Source organism: Lepidochelys kempii, chromosome 26 (assembly GCF_965140285.1).
Source record: "Lepidochelys kempii isolate rLepKem1 chromosome 26, rLepKem1.hap1, whole genome shotgun sequence".
NCBI classification, from domain to species: Eukaryota; Metazoa; Chordata; order Testudines; family Cheloniidae; genus Lepidochelys; species Lepidochelys kempii.
This window is the reverse complement of record NC_136405.1, coordinates 1,862,522-1,879,663: the sequence shown is the minus strand read 5'-3', so window position 1 is coordinate 1,879,663 and position 17,142 is coordinate 1,862,522. Positions and strand designations below refer to the sequence as shown.

Genomic DNA, 17,142 nt, shown 5'->3' with positions numbered 1-17,142 from the left:
CAGAGACTCTGAATTTGAAAGTCTCCCCATAAAGAGGTTCTATGGGAGAGTTTGATTCTGGAACAGGCATAGAATCATAGGACTGGAAGGGACCTCGAGAGGTCATCTAGTCCAGTCCCCTGCACTCATGGCAGGACTAAGTATTATCTAGACCATTCCTGACAGGTGTTTGTCCAACCTGCTCTTAAAAATCCCCAATGATGGAGATTCCACAAACTTCCCAGCAATTTATTCCAGTGCTTAACCACCCTGACAGTTAAGAAGTTTTTCCTAATGTCCAACTTAAACCTCCCTTGCTGCAATTTAAGCCCATTGCTTCTTGTCCTATCCTCAGAGGTTAAGAAGAACACTTTTTCTCCCTCCTCCTTGTAAAAACCTTTTATGTACTTGAAAACTGTTATAATGTCTCTCTCAGTCTTCTCTTCTCCAGACTAAACAAACCCAGTTTTTTCAATCTTCCCTCACAGGTCATGTTTTCTAGACTTTAAATCATTTTTGTTGCTCTTCTCTGGACTTTCTCCAATTTGTCCACATCTTTCCTGAAATGTGGCGCCCAAAACTGGACACAATACTCCAGCTGAGGCCTAAGCAGCAGGAAGTAGAGCAGAAAAATTACTTCTCATGTCTTGCTTACAACACTCCTGCTAATATATCCCAGAATGATGGTTGCTTTTTTTGCAACAGTGTTACACTGTTGACGCATATTTAGCTTGTGGTCCATTATGACCCCCAGATCCCTTTCTGCAGTACTCCTTCCTAGGCAGTCATGTCCCATGTGTATGTGTGCAACTGATTGTTCCTGCCTAAGTGGAGTACTTTGCATTTGTCCTTATTGAATTTCATCCTATTTACTTCAGACCATTTCTCCAGTTTGTCCAGATCATTTTGAATTATAATCCTATCCTCCAAAGCACATGTAACCCCTCCCAGCTTGGTATCATCCGCAAACTTTAGAAGTGTACTCTCTATACCATTATCTAAATCATTGATGAAAATATTAAACAGAACCAGACCCAGAATTGATCCGTGCGGGACCCCACTCGATATGCCCATCCAGCATGACTGCGAAACACTGATAACTACTCTCTGGGAACGGTTTTCCAAACAATTTTGCACCCACCTTATAGTAGCTCCATCTAGGTTGCATTTCTCTAGTTTGTTTTTGGGAAGGTCATGCAAGACAGTATCAAAAGCCTTACTAAAGTCAAGATATGCCACATCTACCACTTCCCCGCTATCCACAAGGCTTGTTACCCTGTCAAAGAAAGCTATCAGGTTGGTTTGACACGATTGTTTTTGACAAATCCATGCTGACCGTTACTTACCACCTTATTATCTTCTAGAGGCTTGCAAATTGATTGCTTAATTATTTGCTTCATGTCTTACCTGGTTGGAGGTCATGGCCACAATCCTATCCAAGTCTTCTACCAGCTGCTTAAAGGTGGGTCTCTGGGATGGGACTGCGTGCCAGCAATCTCGCATCATCATGTATCTGGAAACAGAGGAGTAAGAGGAGGCTGAACAAGCCTCCTGGAGACAATTCCGAGCTTGCTAGTCTGTCTGCTAGAGCCCAGGGTACAGCAGCTGGGCCAGCAGCAGCCCCAAACTTGAGTGAAACGGAGCAGGGTGCAACCAGCCCACCACAAAGCTGCAACCCTCAGGGCTTCCGGCTCCTCACACAGATCAAAATGGAGAGCTGCTGTCTCCTCTGTGGGGGTGCGTCAGGGACTCTGTGGGCCACCCAGGCTGCAGTGAGCCAGCGGGCCGCACCTTGGGCCAGGACAGAATCAGAGAAGATGTTATTTCTCAGGATTAGCGTTAATCCTTTTCATTAAAAGAAGATGACACCCCAACCCACCCCAGGCTGGGCACCCTGGGAAGGACGTTATCACTTGTTCTAAGAGGAAGATATAACTAAAGGCTAAGTTAGTCCCTGCTCTGGGGTCAAGCTGGGATTCTCGCTTGCTGAGGAATAACAAAGGAAGATGTTGATTACTGCAAACAGATTCAGCTGAGATTTCTGCAGGGCTGGGAACTGCTGGGAAAATAACCCGGAACATCTGCCATTGCCCAAAACGTGCCCTTGACACTCAGCTCTCGGCGGTGCGGCTTGCACAGCTGAGGAAGCTGACTTTAAATATGGTCTCTGCCAATCTCCGCCATAAAACACTTGGCTGTTTTGCTGAGCTCTGGCTTTGCTGCAGCCCCAGGATCCTTGGGCTGGAGGAAGGGACATAAAACAAATGGGTGGGAGTCCAGCAAGGAGCAGTATAGAAAGGACACAGGTTAGGAAGAGGAGCTGGAACAAGCCAGGCAGGGGCAGGGACGAAGATAGAGCTCTGTCCCCAGATCCGCCAACAAGCATCACACAGAGGATGAAAAGAGCCCAAGTGGCAGCAGGAGAAATGTAGGTTTTACAGGAGGAAGAAAAGCAGTGATCTGTGAACAGGCTAGGAATGGCACAGGCTGCCAGGAGAGGGGAAGGAATGGCCTTCACTGGAGACACTCAAAGTTGAGACGAGGAGTCAGGGAGGGGACTTCCATCATCAGTATGTTCCTGGAGGCTAATCTTCTAACTCTGAGTTCTAGAAAAGATTCCCCTCCTCTCCTCCTTGTTTTCCCAAGGCTGTTTATTTTAAGGACATGTCTAGCTAACGAACCACCAGCTGATGTGACTAGCAATGAGGATGCTGGGCCGAAAGCTGCTTCCACACTGGGGCAGCCAGAGGAACAAAGTTAATCTAAATCAAACGCCTGCAGCAGCCTAGAGCCTCTCCTTCCTCAGAACCACACAGCTCAGAGTTCTGGTGTGAATCAAGAACCCAAGGCTTGCCAGTGGGCTCTAACGGCTTGTCTACACATGGGGAGTTAGTCCTAATTAACTCCGTGTGTAGATGCCCTTATTCCGAATTAGCTTAATCCACTGAGGCACTCTAATTCCTGAATAAGGGTGTCCACACATGGAGTTAATCTGGGAACAGTTAATTTGCTTTAAATTCACACCCTACTTTATTCTGGATTAACTGTCATGTGCTGACAAGCCCAGATCAATTTCCCGTGACACTCATCTGTCAGCGAGGGTTCTGGCACAAAGCTGGGGGAGGAGACAGGTAACATCAGTCAGGACTCTGCACCTCCTTCCCCACCCCGGCTTTGCTCCCTGGCAGAGAGCTGCACTTACAGCTCATTGGTGCAGTTGCTGGGCTTGTCCATTCTGTGGCCTTCTTTCAACAACTTGAAGAGCTCCTCAACGGGCACCCCAGGGTATGGCGAGCCGCCCAGCGTGAAGATCTCCCACAGCAGCACGCCAAAGGACCACCTGCTCCAAACACAAAAACACGGTATCAAACAGGCGCAGCTCCCACCACAGCACTGCCCTGCAACCCATCCCTCTGCCCGACACACAGCTCCTCCGGGCAGCGGCAGACATGGAGAGGGGAGAATGCCCGTGCCACTACTGTGCATCATTAGCTCGCAAGAACACCACCACTGCTACCCACTGAGAACACAACACACGGGGTCCATCCGTCGCAGTGGAAGTAAGTCACAGTCCTAGTGCACTACACCTTGCCCCTTGTTAGGACACCAAGGCCAAGGTTTGCATAAGTGATTAGTGATTTTGGGTGTCCAACTTGACATATCTTAAAAGGGGCCTGCTCTTGAGAAAACGCTGAGCGCCCATGTTGTGAAAATCGGCAAGATGTCTCAGGTCATCCAAAATCACTGGGCACTTGTGAAAAACCTTAGCCCAGCTGCCAAATTCAGCTTCTAGTTCCACTAGTACAAGTGGGCTGGCTTCGATGGCCTCACAGCCGTGCAGCTGAGAACAGAATGTAGCCTCCAAGCATTCATCATCAGAAGGCATCGGACAGGAGAGAGTTTAAAAGCTTCCGATGATTTAAAAGATCTTTGCAGGAAAGTGAAGAGCTCAGATTGGCAGCTCTAATTCAGAGGCATTTGGAAGACAAACAAGCCCTGCTGCCAGATCATTTAGACTCAAAATATTGTGTCTGCTTATGACAATTATTGTTTCATTAGATTAAGATGACTCCCATCTGGTGCTTTTCACCTTTGGGAAAATACCCAACACAAAGGAGGCTTATGGAGAGGCTGCTTGAATGCCACCTGGCAGGCCGATGGCTAAATAGGAAGGGGAGACATGCAAACAGAGTCCCAACACAATGCGATACAGCTGATGGGCTGGGAGAGCAGTGTGGATGGGTCAGCAATATGGAGCTTCATTCAGAGTCCAGCTGCACATCTGTGTTTGCAGTGGAGAACGCTCAGCACGTTGGAGAGAGGCGGGTGTTATCCATGAAAGAGGGGAGAGGAAAAACAGTTCCCCGGAACAGTGATTTTGGGACAGCCCCTCCCAAGACCCAGCTGGCCCTAACCTAGTCTATCCTTTGAATTGTGCCTAGGCATGCATGCTGCAACACAGATATCTCCTCATGGCTGGCAGGAGCGGTGGGGTACTCACACGTCGCTCTGATGGGTGTATATTCGGTCGAACAAGGCCTCCGGTGCCATCCACTTCACTGGTAAGCGACCCTGGAAGGCAGGAAAGCCCCCACACCTGAATTCAGCCTCCAGAGGAGAAGCAGGCTTGATTCTGTACAATATGTTAGCCTCCCCTCTGTAACTGCGACACCCAGCCGCGGTTCACAGCACCCTGGGCACTGCCATCAAGGAAATCATGACACCTACGCTGGGCAATTCTCTTTGGCAAAGAGGGACCTTCGACCTGGGTAAAAAGGACAGAGGATGCCCAGTGCTCCATCCCCGAGGGCTTTATGGACGATCACCCACCAAAATGCAGCCTCCCCTGTGGGGGGGAAACGGTAGCTGTCTAAGCCCTTTCTCCTAACTAGTTAGTGCCGCCACTCTTGTGCGAAAGGCCAGGGAGCGTTCCATGATCACCCGTGTTCGGGACCTTGGCACCAGGAGGAGAAACTCGGGCCCTGCTCTCTCCCAGCCCCGAGACTTCATCCGCCTTAGGAACATGGCCTTCTTGTTGCCATGGCAACTGAGCGGGGTGGGCGGCCGAGGGCGAGGGCAGGCCGTGGGGAGAACAAAGGGAGCAGAGGGCATGCTGCCCACTGGGCAGACATCATTCTGCTGTTACAGGACCGAGGAGAATCTCTCTCTCTGCATACGGCAGCCCGTGCTCACAGGGCTCGGGACTTCAGTACAGACACCGCCCTAGAAAGTCTCCAGCCAAGCTGTAAATATTGGCAGAGGCCTCAGGAAAAACCTGCTAGCTCTAAAGCGGCGCTTCAGCTCGTTCCCCTTCCCCCACTGCACCACTCACATTCGTCGTCTTCTTGTAGTAATCGATGTGGTGGATGTCCCGGGCCAGGCCGAAGTCTGCGATCTTCATCACGTTGTCTTCCGTCACCAGGACGTTCCTGGCAGCCAGGTCTCTGTGGATGCACTGAAGAGAATGGAGACCCCGTTAGGCCGGGGGTTTTCGCTGCTGCATTGGCTGGCGTGTTAGCAAAGACCTTGCCTTGCACTGAACTACCCGCCAGCCTTCAAAGGGCCACAGCCACGATCCCAGAGCACGAAACACGGCCAGCACCGGGGGAACCAGGTGCCAAGCCCTAATCCCTTCCTGGCCAAGGCGAGCTGGGAATCTCTAGAGACTCTTTCGCTTACTGCTGATGTACGTGCAGTTGGCCGCGGCTGCTCCAACATTATCAACATGTTCTGATTCCAGACAGAAGGCGGGTAACGGGGGTTTCAGTTCAGTAATTACCTCCTTCGCTCCAGCCAGGGGTGTGCGGAGATGGACTCGGTGCCATTGTATTGCTCGTATTTTAATTTTCAATATGTTGGGGAAAGAGGCCAGATCCGCAGCCCTGAACAGCTAAGATTGCTGCTTGTCCACAGAGCCCAGACAGACAGTACGGCGGCATTGACGGGCCCCAGGCAAAGTCCTCAGCTCTGTTCAGGAACAGGCCTCTGAGGGGAGAAGGGAGTTCGGTCTTCAAGGCTCCCTCGGCCTTTCAGCAGCAAAGGGTCCAGTTAGCGACAGCTGCAGGGGTGGGTTTGGGGATCCTTGGACCGAGAGCCCCAAACTCATTTGACTCAAGACTAGCCAAGCACCACCTGAATTTTCAGTCACAGGGGCTGTTTTCATGACTTGGGGAGGATTCAGACTGGGAACCCGGCCTCCATTGACTGGGTCAGGCCCTAGAGGTGCCCAATCATCACTTCTCTGTGTTCCCCAGCCTGGAGAGGGACGGGGGTTCTGCAAGTGCTCCCCCAGGTACGGAGCTCGCGACCACTACTCACCTTTTTGGATGCCAGGTATTCCATCCCCCTGGCCACTTGGTACGCACAGGACACCAGGTCCTTAAAGGAGAGCTGCTCCTCGGGGAGATGGGTCGGGTTGTAGCAGTACTCCATGCCGGGGGGCCGCCGGGCCTGCAGGTACTCCCGCAGGTTGCCTTTGGACGCATACTCCACAATCACGTAGAGTGGACCTAAGGCAAACGGGAGGGGACAAAGCTGAGCATCTCAGGCTCCGGGCTTGGATGCACAGGACACGTGGCTGCATGGGCATTTAAGCTGTGTATTGTGCACAAGTCCTTCAGAGCCTCCGGGGCACAGAGCCCCGTGACTGCCAAGTGTCTGTCTGAGGGGCTCCTGTGGGCGGGGGTTTCATACAGGGGAGCTGCAGGAGCTGACCCACAGCAAGGAATCAAGGTCTCTGCTCAGAACAGAGCTCCGGCATCTTGCGTGTGTACGTACACGCCCCCCCGCACACTCTCACACATACCACTTCTTTGGCAAGTCAGAAGCTGCTCCTCTGACGTGTGAGGGGAAGAACTGGCCCTGCTCCTGCTCTGTGTTGAGTCAGCCGCACTCCAAGCCAGAAAATCACACAACAAAAACAAACCCAGGCCCACATGCAGGCTGGGTGTGATTGACTCATCCAACCCCAGGGCTCTGTGACCAGCTCCGGCCATGTGAAAACAAACCGCCCTGTTCCACTCCTCCCCACAGCCAATATAAAGTGAGCTCTGTGTGTGCGCATCCATACACCCACGCCTGCACATATACCTCACAGAGGCTTTCTGGCCCGGCATCCCTTCCGTTCCTTCAGGCCCAAACACAGAGAGACTCTAGAAATGGCCAGACAACTCTGACCCTGCTAGCGTTTGCCAGGAGAGATGCCTCCCTGTCAGCCACACACTCCCTCTGGTCTTCATAAGAACGGCCATACTGGGTCAGACGAAAGGTCCATCTAGCCCAATGTCCTGTCTTCCGACAGTGGCAAGGGCCAGGTGCCCCAGAGGGAAGGAACAGAACAGGGAATCATCAAGTGATCCATCCCCTGTCGTACATTCCCAGCTTCTGGCAAACAGGCTAGGGACACCATCCCTGCCATTCACTGGGCACTGGCCCTTTCAGACAGCTCTGGGATGGCCAACCATTTTCAAAACTCATCTGGATTAAAGTCCCTGTATCTTTCCACCTCTAGAACCTCACCCTGGTGCCCCAGGCTACCCCCAGCATTCTTGCTGTCCTAGCAGAGAAGCAGTTTGTTGGAGTCTCAGCCATGCACAGAGAACTTACCATCCTGAGTGCAGGCTCCCAGGAGGTTGATGATGTTCTTGTGCTTGCCAATCATTTTCATCATCTCCATCTCAGATATCAGGTCAGATAAGTCCTTTTCCGTAGCATCAGCTTAAAACACAAAGAAAGGCACAGGTCATATTTGATCAGGCTAGGTTAAGCTAAAGTGAGGCCTAGAACTAGGTCTGCAGCAGCATCCATTAGGCAGCTTTAGATTTACAGACTTGGTTTTCTTTGTCCTCCTCCTTCACAGAGATGCAGAGCACTCGCACTGTGTATGTACAGGCATATCTCGCGGTAGCCCCATCGGAATGATTTCGCCCCAGGAAGTGCTGCAGTATTCACAGCTAAACCAGCATTCTCAGGTTCATCTCCCTTTCCAGGACGGGGCTGGTTTGGGGAGTTGGGTATTTCTCCCCAGCTGCCTTCCAGGTGGAGTGGCAGAGACCGAGCTCAAGCGAGAAAGGCGGTCAGATAGCAGTGACAAGCATGGCATAAATTAACGAGCTAAATCAGATAGAGTGAAATCTGTACAAGAGACTTTCCGAACAGGCATTCTCCGGCCTTAAGGGACCACCCACAACATCCCCGTAAACAGAGTATAATTCTTCTCTGCCTTTATTTGCGGGTCCCTTCCACAACCAGTTTTTATTGCCCCTTTTGTCACTCAAAACAGAGATTGTTGGAAAAGCTATTAGATTGTGCAGGGTGATTCCATCAGAGCAGCTGCTGGGGAGAGCCCCGCTCTCCCTGGGCAGCACGTACCACTGCAGGGCTGAACTGCAGAGGCTCTGGATAAGTGAATGCTGGCTCGAGGGGAGTGCAAACTGGGCGTGAAAGGCTATTCCTTGGCTGTGCAGCCCTTGGCCATGGCTATGCTCCAGGCCTCAAGCTATCTGCTGTGGGATTCCAGCAGCTATAGGCCTATGACAGCCGCTGGGCGCGCAGAGTTAGAAGCTCTTCTTGAAAAAAGCCCAACCGATGCTGTTAACGACAAACTTGCTCAGTTGGGGCCCAATCCAACAACTTCCATTGGTTTCAGTGGGAGAAAGACGAGGCCCTTCTGGAACACAGGGCTGGCCAGGCCAGGCCTCCAGCAAACATGCACACTCCCCCTGCCTCTCCTCCCCAAGGTACATTTCCCAAAGTCAGCAGGATTGATGCTAGCCTGAGCGGAGACCGACTCAGAAAGGCAGCTGCAAAGCTGGGGAAAACCCTGCAGTGCCTATGGCCCCTACTTACACTTCAGCATCTTGACTGCCACTTTAGTCACGCGGTTTGGCTTGTCCTTGTCCAGGCCAATGGCTTCAGCGAGAACCACCTGCCCAAAGCAGCCTTCACCCAGAGGCTTACCCAGGATGAGCCTAGATGAGAGGAGAGAAGAAAGTAAACCAGAGGAGGAAGGATGCAGCTCATGTCTGCAGAGACAGATACACTCACACAGAACAGGACACAAGAGGTAACTCTGCAGAAAGGAGGCAAGTTCCTGATGGGAATTCATGCTCCCCTGGGAAAGGCAGGGCCAACGTCATGGGCGTGCATGAGAATGGGAGAGGACACTGCCCCAGTGACTTTAGCACAGACTCCAGCAAGGCCGTAAGCAGGAACACATGTAATGCCCTTTGCAAGCTGAAGGAGTCTATCTATGGGCTAAGAAGCCGAGCACAGCTCAGGGCACATGGATTTTTTTGCATATCAGGATGTATTCTAATGGAAAGTTATACAATTAGAAAACAGCAACTTCAGAAGCTTGTAATCAATGCAGTGCAGCCACAGCTGGTCATTCATTACACAGCTGAGGCTGCTGGAGAGAGATCGATTCATGTTCCAGGAAGGCCTCACCATCCGTAGATTTGAGTGTGAGGTTGATCTCTCTGCAGGGATGGAAATATTCTGAGCACCTTCAGTGGCTGGGGGAGCAAGAGGGGCAGAGGTTTCATGGAGGGGGTTATCACACAGGAAGGCACAAACCCAGCAGTCATTTCTCTTGGCTATTTGAAATCCATTTCAGACGTGACACAGCAGAACAGGCACATGGAGATGTGCAATGCTCCCTGCTGCTGGTCTGGAAGCAGCAAGGGTAGGAGGGAGACGCACATCGGCCCCTGGGAGCACATGCTCACCCTGAGGGCAAAGCTCCAGAATGGCTGTTTCGGGGAGGAACGCACCAGCCATGAGTCCTCCTCTCCATTAGCATAATTATGGGACTTGATCTGCTAAGGGCCTGATCCAGCTCCTGCTGACCCCAGCAGGAGCCTTTCCTTTGACTTCAGTAGCATTTGGATCAGGCTGTGGAGGAATTGCGATCAGATGCAGGAGCCAGCTAGCTACGGAAAGGCCGGGGTTGCCCCTCTGTGGAGCCCGGCACAAGAGAGTGCATCACCTGTCCCGGGGGAGCTCCCACCGAGGGTCTTCAGGAAGCTCGTATTCCGAGACACCTGCCAGCATGGGGGTGCCACTAGAGGAGAGCCGCGAGGGCCTGACAAGCATCACCCCTGAATTCATGGAGGAGCTGGAGTCTGCTGACACCTGCAATGGGAGAGCCAAGGGACAGTGGGTTACCTTCAGGAAGCACCTGGGGCAGGGACATGCTTGGTTCCGATAAGGAGAGGAGCTGCTGACCAAAGTGCTTTAGTTACCTGCTGGACGCGGAGGGAGCCCTGTCTCCCGGGTACTGAATCTGCTGCAGCATGCAGTGGCCTGGCCCTTCTCTAGGCCCCTCAAAGGGCTTTACAAACACCAGTTATGCCTCACAATCCCCCTGGGAGGAGGCTGGAATCGTTATCCCCAGGTTACAGATGCTGTGACTTGCCTCAGGTGGCAGAGCCAGGGACAGAAGACAGGAGTCCTGGCTCCCACTTCCCTACTTTACCCAACTACTCCTTTTGCCGTAGACTGGACATGGACACAGACCTGGGCCCCTTTTCCCTCTTCCCCAGGTGCACCAGATGGGACAAGAACATCGGCTCTCAGACCGACTGAGTCACACCTCATCTTGTGCCCTGTACTGCACCATCCGAACTGGTCTGATTCCTAGGCTTGGTCGCTCATTCCCTAGTGCTGGAGGAGCAGCACGCTCGGCCCCTGGAGGCAACAGCTCTCCCTGCTCCGCAGCAACCCTTTCAGCTGATCTGGGAGTGGCATCAGTGAGGGTTTAGCAGGGAGTTTCAGACTCGATTACAAGCCATTTGCTTGTGACATGAAACTGAGGAAAAGACCAAGGACACCCTCCAAAAAGATAACCCAGTGTAGAACCCCCACAGTTTGCATGCAAGAAGAACACGGCGTTCTGTATGGATCCAGCTGCTACCATGGCCCCATTGGCATTACTCCAACATGGAGCGGGACTAAATTATTTCTAATTAACTTCCTCTATGCTGTGCTGGTATCGTAAAATCTACGGCCCATGGAGCCCTTCCAGCCACTCAGTGTGTAGGCCACACTCCCCTGTCAAATATTAAATTGCCATGACTTCCAGATCCCCCCATGACCCTTACCGACCTGTCGTAAACGCCAAGAGACATGGGGAAGGTTCACAGAGGGACCTGCTCAGCGATGCAGAGAACAGATATTTTTGGGCTGGGGGAATTTTTTTTTAAAACTATCATTACAGTCTGCCCACTTACCCCTACGCCTGTGCCCAACTCATGTCGCTGCCCTCCCCTCCCCCCGTCCCCCCGTCCCTCCCCCCAGCTTTTCTGGCTTATTCTTCTTCCCCCTCTGGCCCAAGCTAAGAAATTCCACACTGCTGCATCGACACACTTTCCCCATGGACCATAATCAACCAGATCCCGGAGATCCTGGCCAGGTGCGGCACTGGGAACTGCAGATCTCTGGATCGCAGCAGTCTAGCTGGACCAGGAGAAGATCTGTCATCACACCAACCAGGCTTACCCCTGGGGAAGACAGAACTGGGCCCAACCAGAGGCATGGCTGGGAGTTTCGGACTTGGGTCAAGTGAAGACGTTAAGCGGACATCTGATGGAGAGCTATGGGATATGAAAGCGTGTCTCTCACCCACAGAAGCAGGGCCAATAAAAGACATTACCCACCTGCCCTGTCTGTCTAGCGAGCGCCCAGAGGCATGCATGTGAGTGTATAGGAGGGGTTGTTGTCTGTTGATTTAGACAACTGGGGGTTTTAAAGAGGTTTTGTACAGCACTGGACAGGCACTTTATAAATAGCATAGAAACATGGCAAGAGATCAGCTTGGCGTTTAACCCAATCCACCTGCAACCATCTTAACAAGCCCACCCACACCCCCTACACTGAGGCTCTGCTTTGCAATCAATCCAGATTGCACTTCAGCCCCCGCTGCTCAAATAACATGTTCCCCTCCCTCTGTTCCTCCTCCTGACCCTCAGAAAGACATGAACCTTCCCTGGCTGTTTGTGCCAGTGGCCTGGGCTAGCTCAGACAGGATGGGCTGTCAGGGCAGCAATGCTGGGCAGGCAGCAGGGTCTCTGAGGAGAGGCAGTACATGCAGACAAACCCCCTATCTACTTTCTGTTACCTGTCTGCGCAGTGGGATGCTCTTGGCCAGCTTGTGCACGGCCAGCTGGCTGTTGAAGTCCGTCTTCTTGGTGGTGCTCTTCATCTTGTAGATGATGACAGTCACGACCATGCAGGAGATGAGAAAGGCCCCCGTGCAGTAAATAATGATCTCCAGGTACAGCGGCGAGGTCATCATGGCCGGCCTGTCTTCAATAGCTGGGTCAGTGTGAACAAGGCATTAGTACTGCAAATCCTTTGCGGGGTGTGTTAGAATGGGGGGAGCGACACCTGCCCACAAAGACTGGGATGAGACATGCCTCCCCTCCTGGCCCGAGAGGCTTTAAGCACAGCTGAGTCCAAGCCAGGCAAACCTCCTGGCTCCAGCTGTCTCGGGGTCTGAGCCCTGTCTAAACAAAACAGAACACACAACCCAACATACAGCAGGGACCAGCCGAGGCCAGACACCTCCTCGGTGCCCCAGCATCCCTGTGCATACAAGTGACCGTGTGGTGTTATCAAGTGGCCTCGCCACGCAGGTCCTCAGCCAACCAAAGCTTGGAGAGACACGAAGAACAAGCACAAACCTTTATGTAATAGGTCACGTATCCCCCCCAGTCCCACCACGCCATAAGCAGATGTTGGCTGGTGGGAAACCTCAGCTGAGGGAACCTGAGACCAAATGGCCAGGCACTGCAGCCCCTCCACCCAGAAAGGTCACAAATGGAAGTGTCTGGGAGTGGAGTAGCAAGAGGAGGCAGGGCTGTAACCTCCTCCAAGGAGCCGGGGTTAAATGAGAAGTAAAACATACATACAAGTGGGTAGATATATTGGGCTGAGAACTTCTGGGACTTCCCATGGCTCCCTGGCTAGTGTCAGGAGACTGGGTCAGGGGCAGTCAGGACAGGAGTCAGACTCAGAGTCTGAATGCCAGAGCCACGGCTCAAGGCAGGCCAGGAATCGGAGCCAAGGCTCAGAACCAGATGATCTGGAATCAGGCCCAGCTGTGCTCGTTAGGCCATCACAAGACTGAGCAGGCGCAGCTGCAGAGCCTTCCACAGATAGCTGGGAGAGCAAAAGAGGCTGGGTGCCCTTGGGACCTTCTGGGATGGTATCAACATCATTTTAACCCGTGCAGCTGTTGCAAAGCAGCATGGACAGAGGGGCACAGCACCTCATCTCTGCATGGCCCAGGCCTGGCTTGGGGATGCCCCCTTTCTGTTCATGGTGGGTAAGAGCGGGAGGGGATTCAGAGACATGCACCTTTGAGGATTTTCCTACCCACTCTGAACTGGGACTGTAGATTTCTAGGGGGGAATTATCAGGAACAACGTGGGGACAAAGGGGACAGGCCAAAATAAAACGCTGTCCTTGTGAGACTGCAAATAGTTTGAACAGGAGTCACAGGCATTAAAAAAAAGTTACCACAGGGACTTGGGGTGTTTTTTTTTCAAATGGTCACTAGCAGCCCCTTAAAGAGAGTTTCTTTTCATCAGGAGACAAAACCTGTCCCCTCCCCTGGGGGTTTGCCTCCCTTCTGAACTGCAGCAGGACCCCTCTTTACTAGCAAACCCCCAGCTGAGTCACAGCGAGAGCGGTGGAAGTTCAGGAACAGTTTCAGCGCAGTTGCAGCCAGCTGCCGCGGTGTATTATGCACAGCACCACAGACGGGTCGGTGAGGACACTGGAGTTGCAGTTCATTAAGACACAAGTTCCCCCAGCCCAGCCCCCCCCCCCCCCCAAAAGAGCAGAGAGCCTCAGAGAAGGCATTAGAGGGAGTCCAAGCCTTTCATGCTATACCCCACTGGAGAGAAGCAGCCACCATCTCTTGTTCAGATCCCAGAGCTCTGAACGGGGCAGGTCTGACAAGGGAGAAGTGGCTGATAACGGAGAAAGTTTTTGTATGAAAAGCACCACCAGGCGCACCCCAAAAACTTCCTGCAGCTGCCAGTTATCAGGCCTTGTCAGGGAAAGGGACAGGGCATGGGTGAGCCAGACCCATGCCAAGGCAGCAGCACAAGCTGCCCGTAGAGGGCTCATGCAGAGGAAATAGCACGGCACCCGTCACTGCAACCCCAGCACCCAGGGACCAGGTTCCTCCTCAGGGCAAGGCCAGGGCTACTGATGCGCAAACAGCCCCAGGGAGGGGGAGACAGCAGCATGAGGCATGGGGTTGTAGCTGACCCACCACTTTCCCCAATTTATTCTTTTTTGACTTAGTTCTATTTGTGAGGGCTCGGGGGACAAAGGGGACCAGGAACCTCCTCCATGGTCCTCTTCTTTAACCTCCCTATCAAAGGCCCAGCGTCAGACTGAGCAGCACTTCCATTCATGATGGCTTCAGAACCAGCCCCCGGGCTGACAAGAGGGGCCAGAGAGCTCCTCTGCCTCCAGAGGCTGCAATCCCCACCCCCAAACCCCCTCCACGTGCTGCCATGGGGCATTGTGACACCACCATCTCTTCTATTGAAACCGAGGGGCAGCCGCTTGCACTGAGACTTCCAGGGCAGCCAGAGGCCTGGGTGGTTCCTAGAAACACTGCCATCACCCTGGGCTAATGCATCGGCGCTTTGGTCAGCCGGCGTGGGGGCCCAGGGAACGGGAAACACTGGCATTGCCTGAGAGGACGGAACCAGCCTGTTCTAGCTGGACTGACCCACCGGTTACACGTAAATCAGAGATATGCATTGCCTCGTCCAGGGAGAGAGCGGGTGGGCATGGCCACCAATTCTGAACCGTCCCCAAGGTGGGGAGAGGCAGGGCCCTGGCACCAAGTGGAGAGGGCACACGCTCCTGCCAGCTCCAGCATGGGAGACAGACCCAAGTGCAGCATAAATTATCCCCTTGATTTGGATTCTGACCAGCAAGAGCCGCACAGGGAGGTGCGGCATGAGTCACCCTGGGGATGGGTTGAGTCCTAACTTGTCACCAGGTCAGAGTGGCTGAGAGCACTGCCCTTGCCGGGGAAGCCAAGTGTCTAGGTGTGGAAGAATTGACTGGCAAGCTCTGTGCTTTCCCCAGGGCAGGGAGGAAAGGGAAAGCCCAAGCTCTCTCCCAGGCTGCAATGCATAGTTCATCGGACACAGAAATGAGGTGGGAAAGACAGCAGAAGGAGGAGTATGTACCTTCGAGAACTGTCAACCATGCAGAGTGATGGGAGATCCCAATAGAATTACCCGCCAAACATGTATACTCCCCAGCATCCTCAAATGAGACATTCCTTAAGTGAAGGACTTCCATTTCTTTGTCTGTTGTGTTAACTCCAGCCGTCTAGAAGAAAACAAATGGAAGCAAAAAACGGACAAGCAAACGACATGAGATCTTCTAGGAACCAAGGTGGAGGATGGGGGAGGAACGTGCCCTGGTGTCTCATTTGCCAGACCCCCGGGTAGCAGAGAGAGACCACTGTAGACCTGTTAAAGAGACCCTTAGGACGACCTTTGATCCAGGCTGGCCTAAGGAGATGTTTGTTAAAACCCTTCACCAAACTGAATTTCCGGCCCATCTGAACATGCTGGTGATGGGCTGCATGGAAAAATGGACCTCAGGAAGAAGGGGCCCGCTTAGTTTCATGCAACACAACTGCACAAGGGGAGGCGATGGGATTGCGGAGAAACATGATGGAAGACAACATAGCTGAAGGAGTGGGGTTTGGGTAGGGAGATGACAGACTGTGAGATGGAGGGGAGAACACAACACTGTATTGTCACAGTCAGATCTGGTGCATAGATCGAGGTTTGAAAGCGAGGAGCCATGAGCAAAATAGGGCTGAATCACTTCTTTATTTTGGAGGGGATCTAACTTAGCGAAGACCCCAAGCCCAGATGCGCTGGAAAAGACACAGCTGCAGCGAGAAGTGACAGCTTGTGTTTCACAGGGAAGATGCTGGGGTGGTTTAGATGCACCTATCCAATGTGTTTTGCTAATACAGTGAGAGCGCGCAGGGGAGAAACATCCAGGAGGGGAGGGCGGGCAAGCGACACAGAGCACAAAACTAAACTGGCCACTGCGAGTATTTTTCCATGGCTTGTGGCACCAGAAATATAGCAGAAACAAGAGAGCCCAGAGTTTTGTTTTCCACCGCTAGGGACTGACTGTCCAAGTAAGATCCCAGTTGGTGTTCTTCAGTTTACCTTTTGCCATGGGTCTGGTGACAGTGAGCCACGCAGACTGGTTAGCCTCGCCAATATAATTGGAAACCTTACAAATATACTCCCCGCTCTCGGCCTCTGTCACATTATACAGGGTCAGCACCTCCGCATCAGAGCTATTAACTCCTGAGTGCTAGAACAAACCAACAACACAGGAGTCACATTGACACAGTTGGACATCGCAGCCCTGAGATCAACATCAATCACATCATCAGTGACTTGCCCAAACACTGAATCAAGGGGCGACCAGCTCAAGTCCTCTGCGCCCCATCCCCCATATCAAGCACTGGTGGTGTCTGTCTGCAGAAGTGCAAAGGGTCTGACAACAAGCCAGACACACACAGCCCGGAGGTGCCTGTAGGTTTAACGAAGAAGGGCTTGTGCATTGAAACAGCTGATCAATGCACTGGCTTATGGCAAACCTGAAGTCATGACAATTTGGTGACCAGTGCAGAAAGTCAGCAACAGCACAACCTTTGAATTAACACATGGGCACCCCCAGAGCTCCCAGATGAATGAACATGCCCCGTTTGACAAGGAACAGATTCAGGGTGGGGCACTAGGGTGGCCATGAAACCACTGGATAAAGGGCACAATGGGTTGCTGTAAGTGGCACTGACAGGTATTAGGTACAACACAGTAGAGAGGCATGTGCAAGCATGTGCTTCTGCTCTCTGCTGTGCAGCAACTTGGCTCCCTTGAAGTGGGGTTCCAGGCCTGTGGTGGAGGCTAAGGGAGCAGGGCTCACCTGAGCTACTATCTCGCTTTCTACATTGGCGATTTTAAAAATAACAATGCACGGAATAGGAGTGATCCTCCCCCAGCCCACTGCATCTCTGAGCATGCAGATCCCAGGGCCATTGAATGCTTCACTGCCAGCCTGTTCCTGGGCCAGTTAAGACAACCCCACTCTCTG

The 17,142-nt window shown here is 52.6% G+C and overlaps 1 protein-coding gene across 8 annotated transcripts in view; it reads right to left on the bottom strand.

Moving 5' to 3' along the window:
- The window catches only part of FGFR1 (fibroblast growth factor receptor 1), an 86,173-nt gene that overhangs the window by 18,597 nt on the left and 50,434 nt on the right, over window positions 1-17,142 (bottom strand). For 5 of the 8 annotated variants that reach the window (XR_012156318.2, XM_073325275.2, XM_073325283.2 and 2 more), the window contains 10 exons: window positions 15,201-15,345; window positions 12,092-12,294; window positions 9,968-10,113; window positions 8,827-8,948; window positions 7,585-7,695; window positions 6,298-6,488; window positions 5,312-5,434; window positions 4,481-4,551; window positions 3,182-3,319; window positions 1,387-1,492 (listed from right to left, as the gene is read on the bottom strand). Coding sequence is in view for 7 of the 8 variants with exons in the window: in XM_073325275.2 (XP_073181376.1) it covers window positions 1,387-1,492; window positions 3,182-3,319; window positions 4,481-4,551; window positions 5,312-5,434; window positions 6,298-6,488; window positions 7,585-7,695; window positions 8,827-8,948; window positions 9,968-10,113; window positions 12,092-12,294; window positions 15,201-15,345 (1,356 nt within the window). In the remaining variant the exon portion in view is untranslated. The remainder of the gene's footprint in view (window positions 1-1,386; window positions 1,493-3,181; window positions 3,320-4,480; window positions 4,552-5,311; window positions 5,435-6,297; window positions 6,489-7,584; window positions 7,696-8,826; window positions 8,949-9,967; window positions 10,114-12,091; window positions 12,295-15,200; window positions 15,346-17,142) is intronic. The other 3 variants (XM_073325277.2, XM_073325281.2, XM_073325284.2) reach the window with 1 other exon arrangement.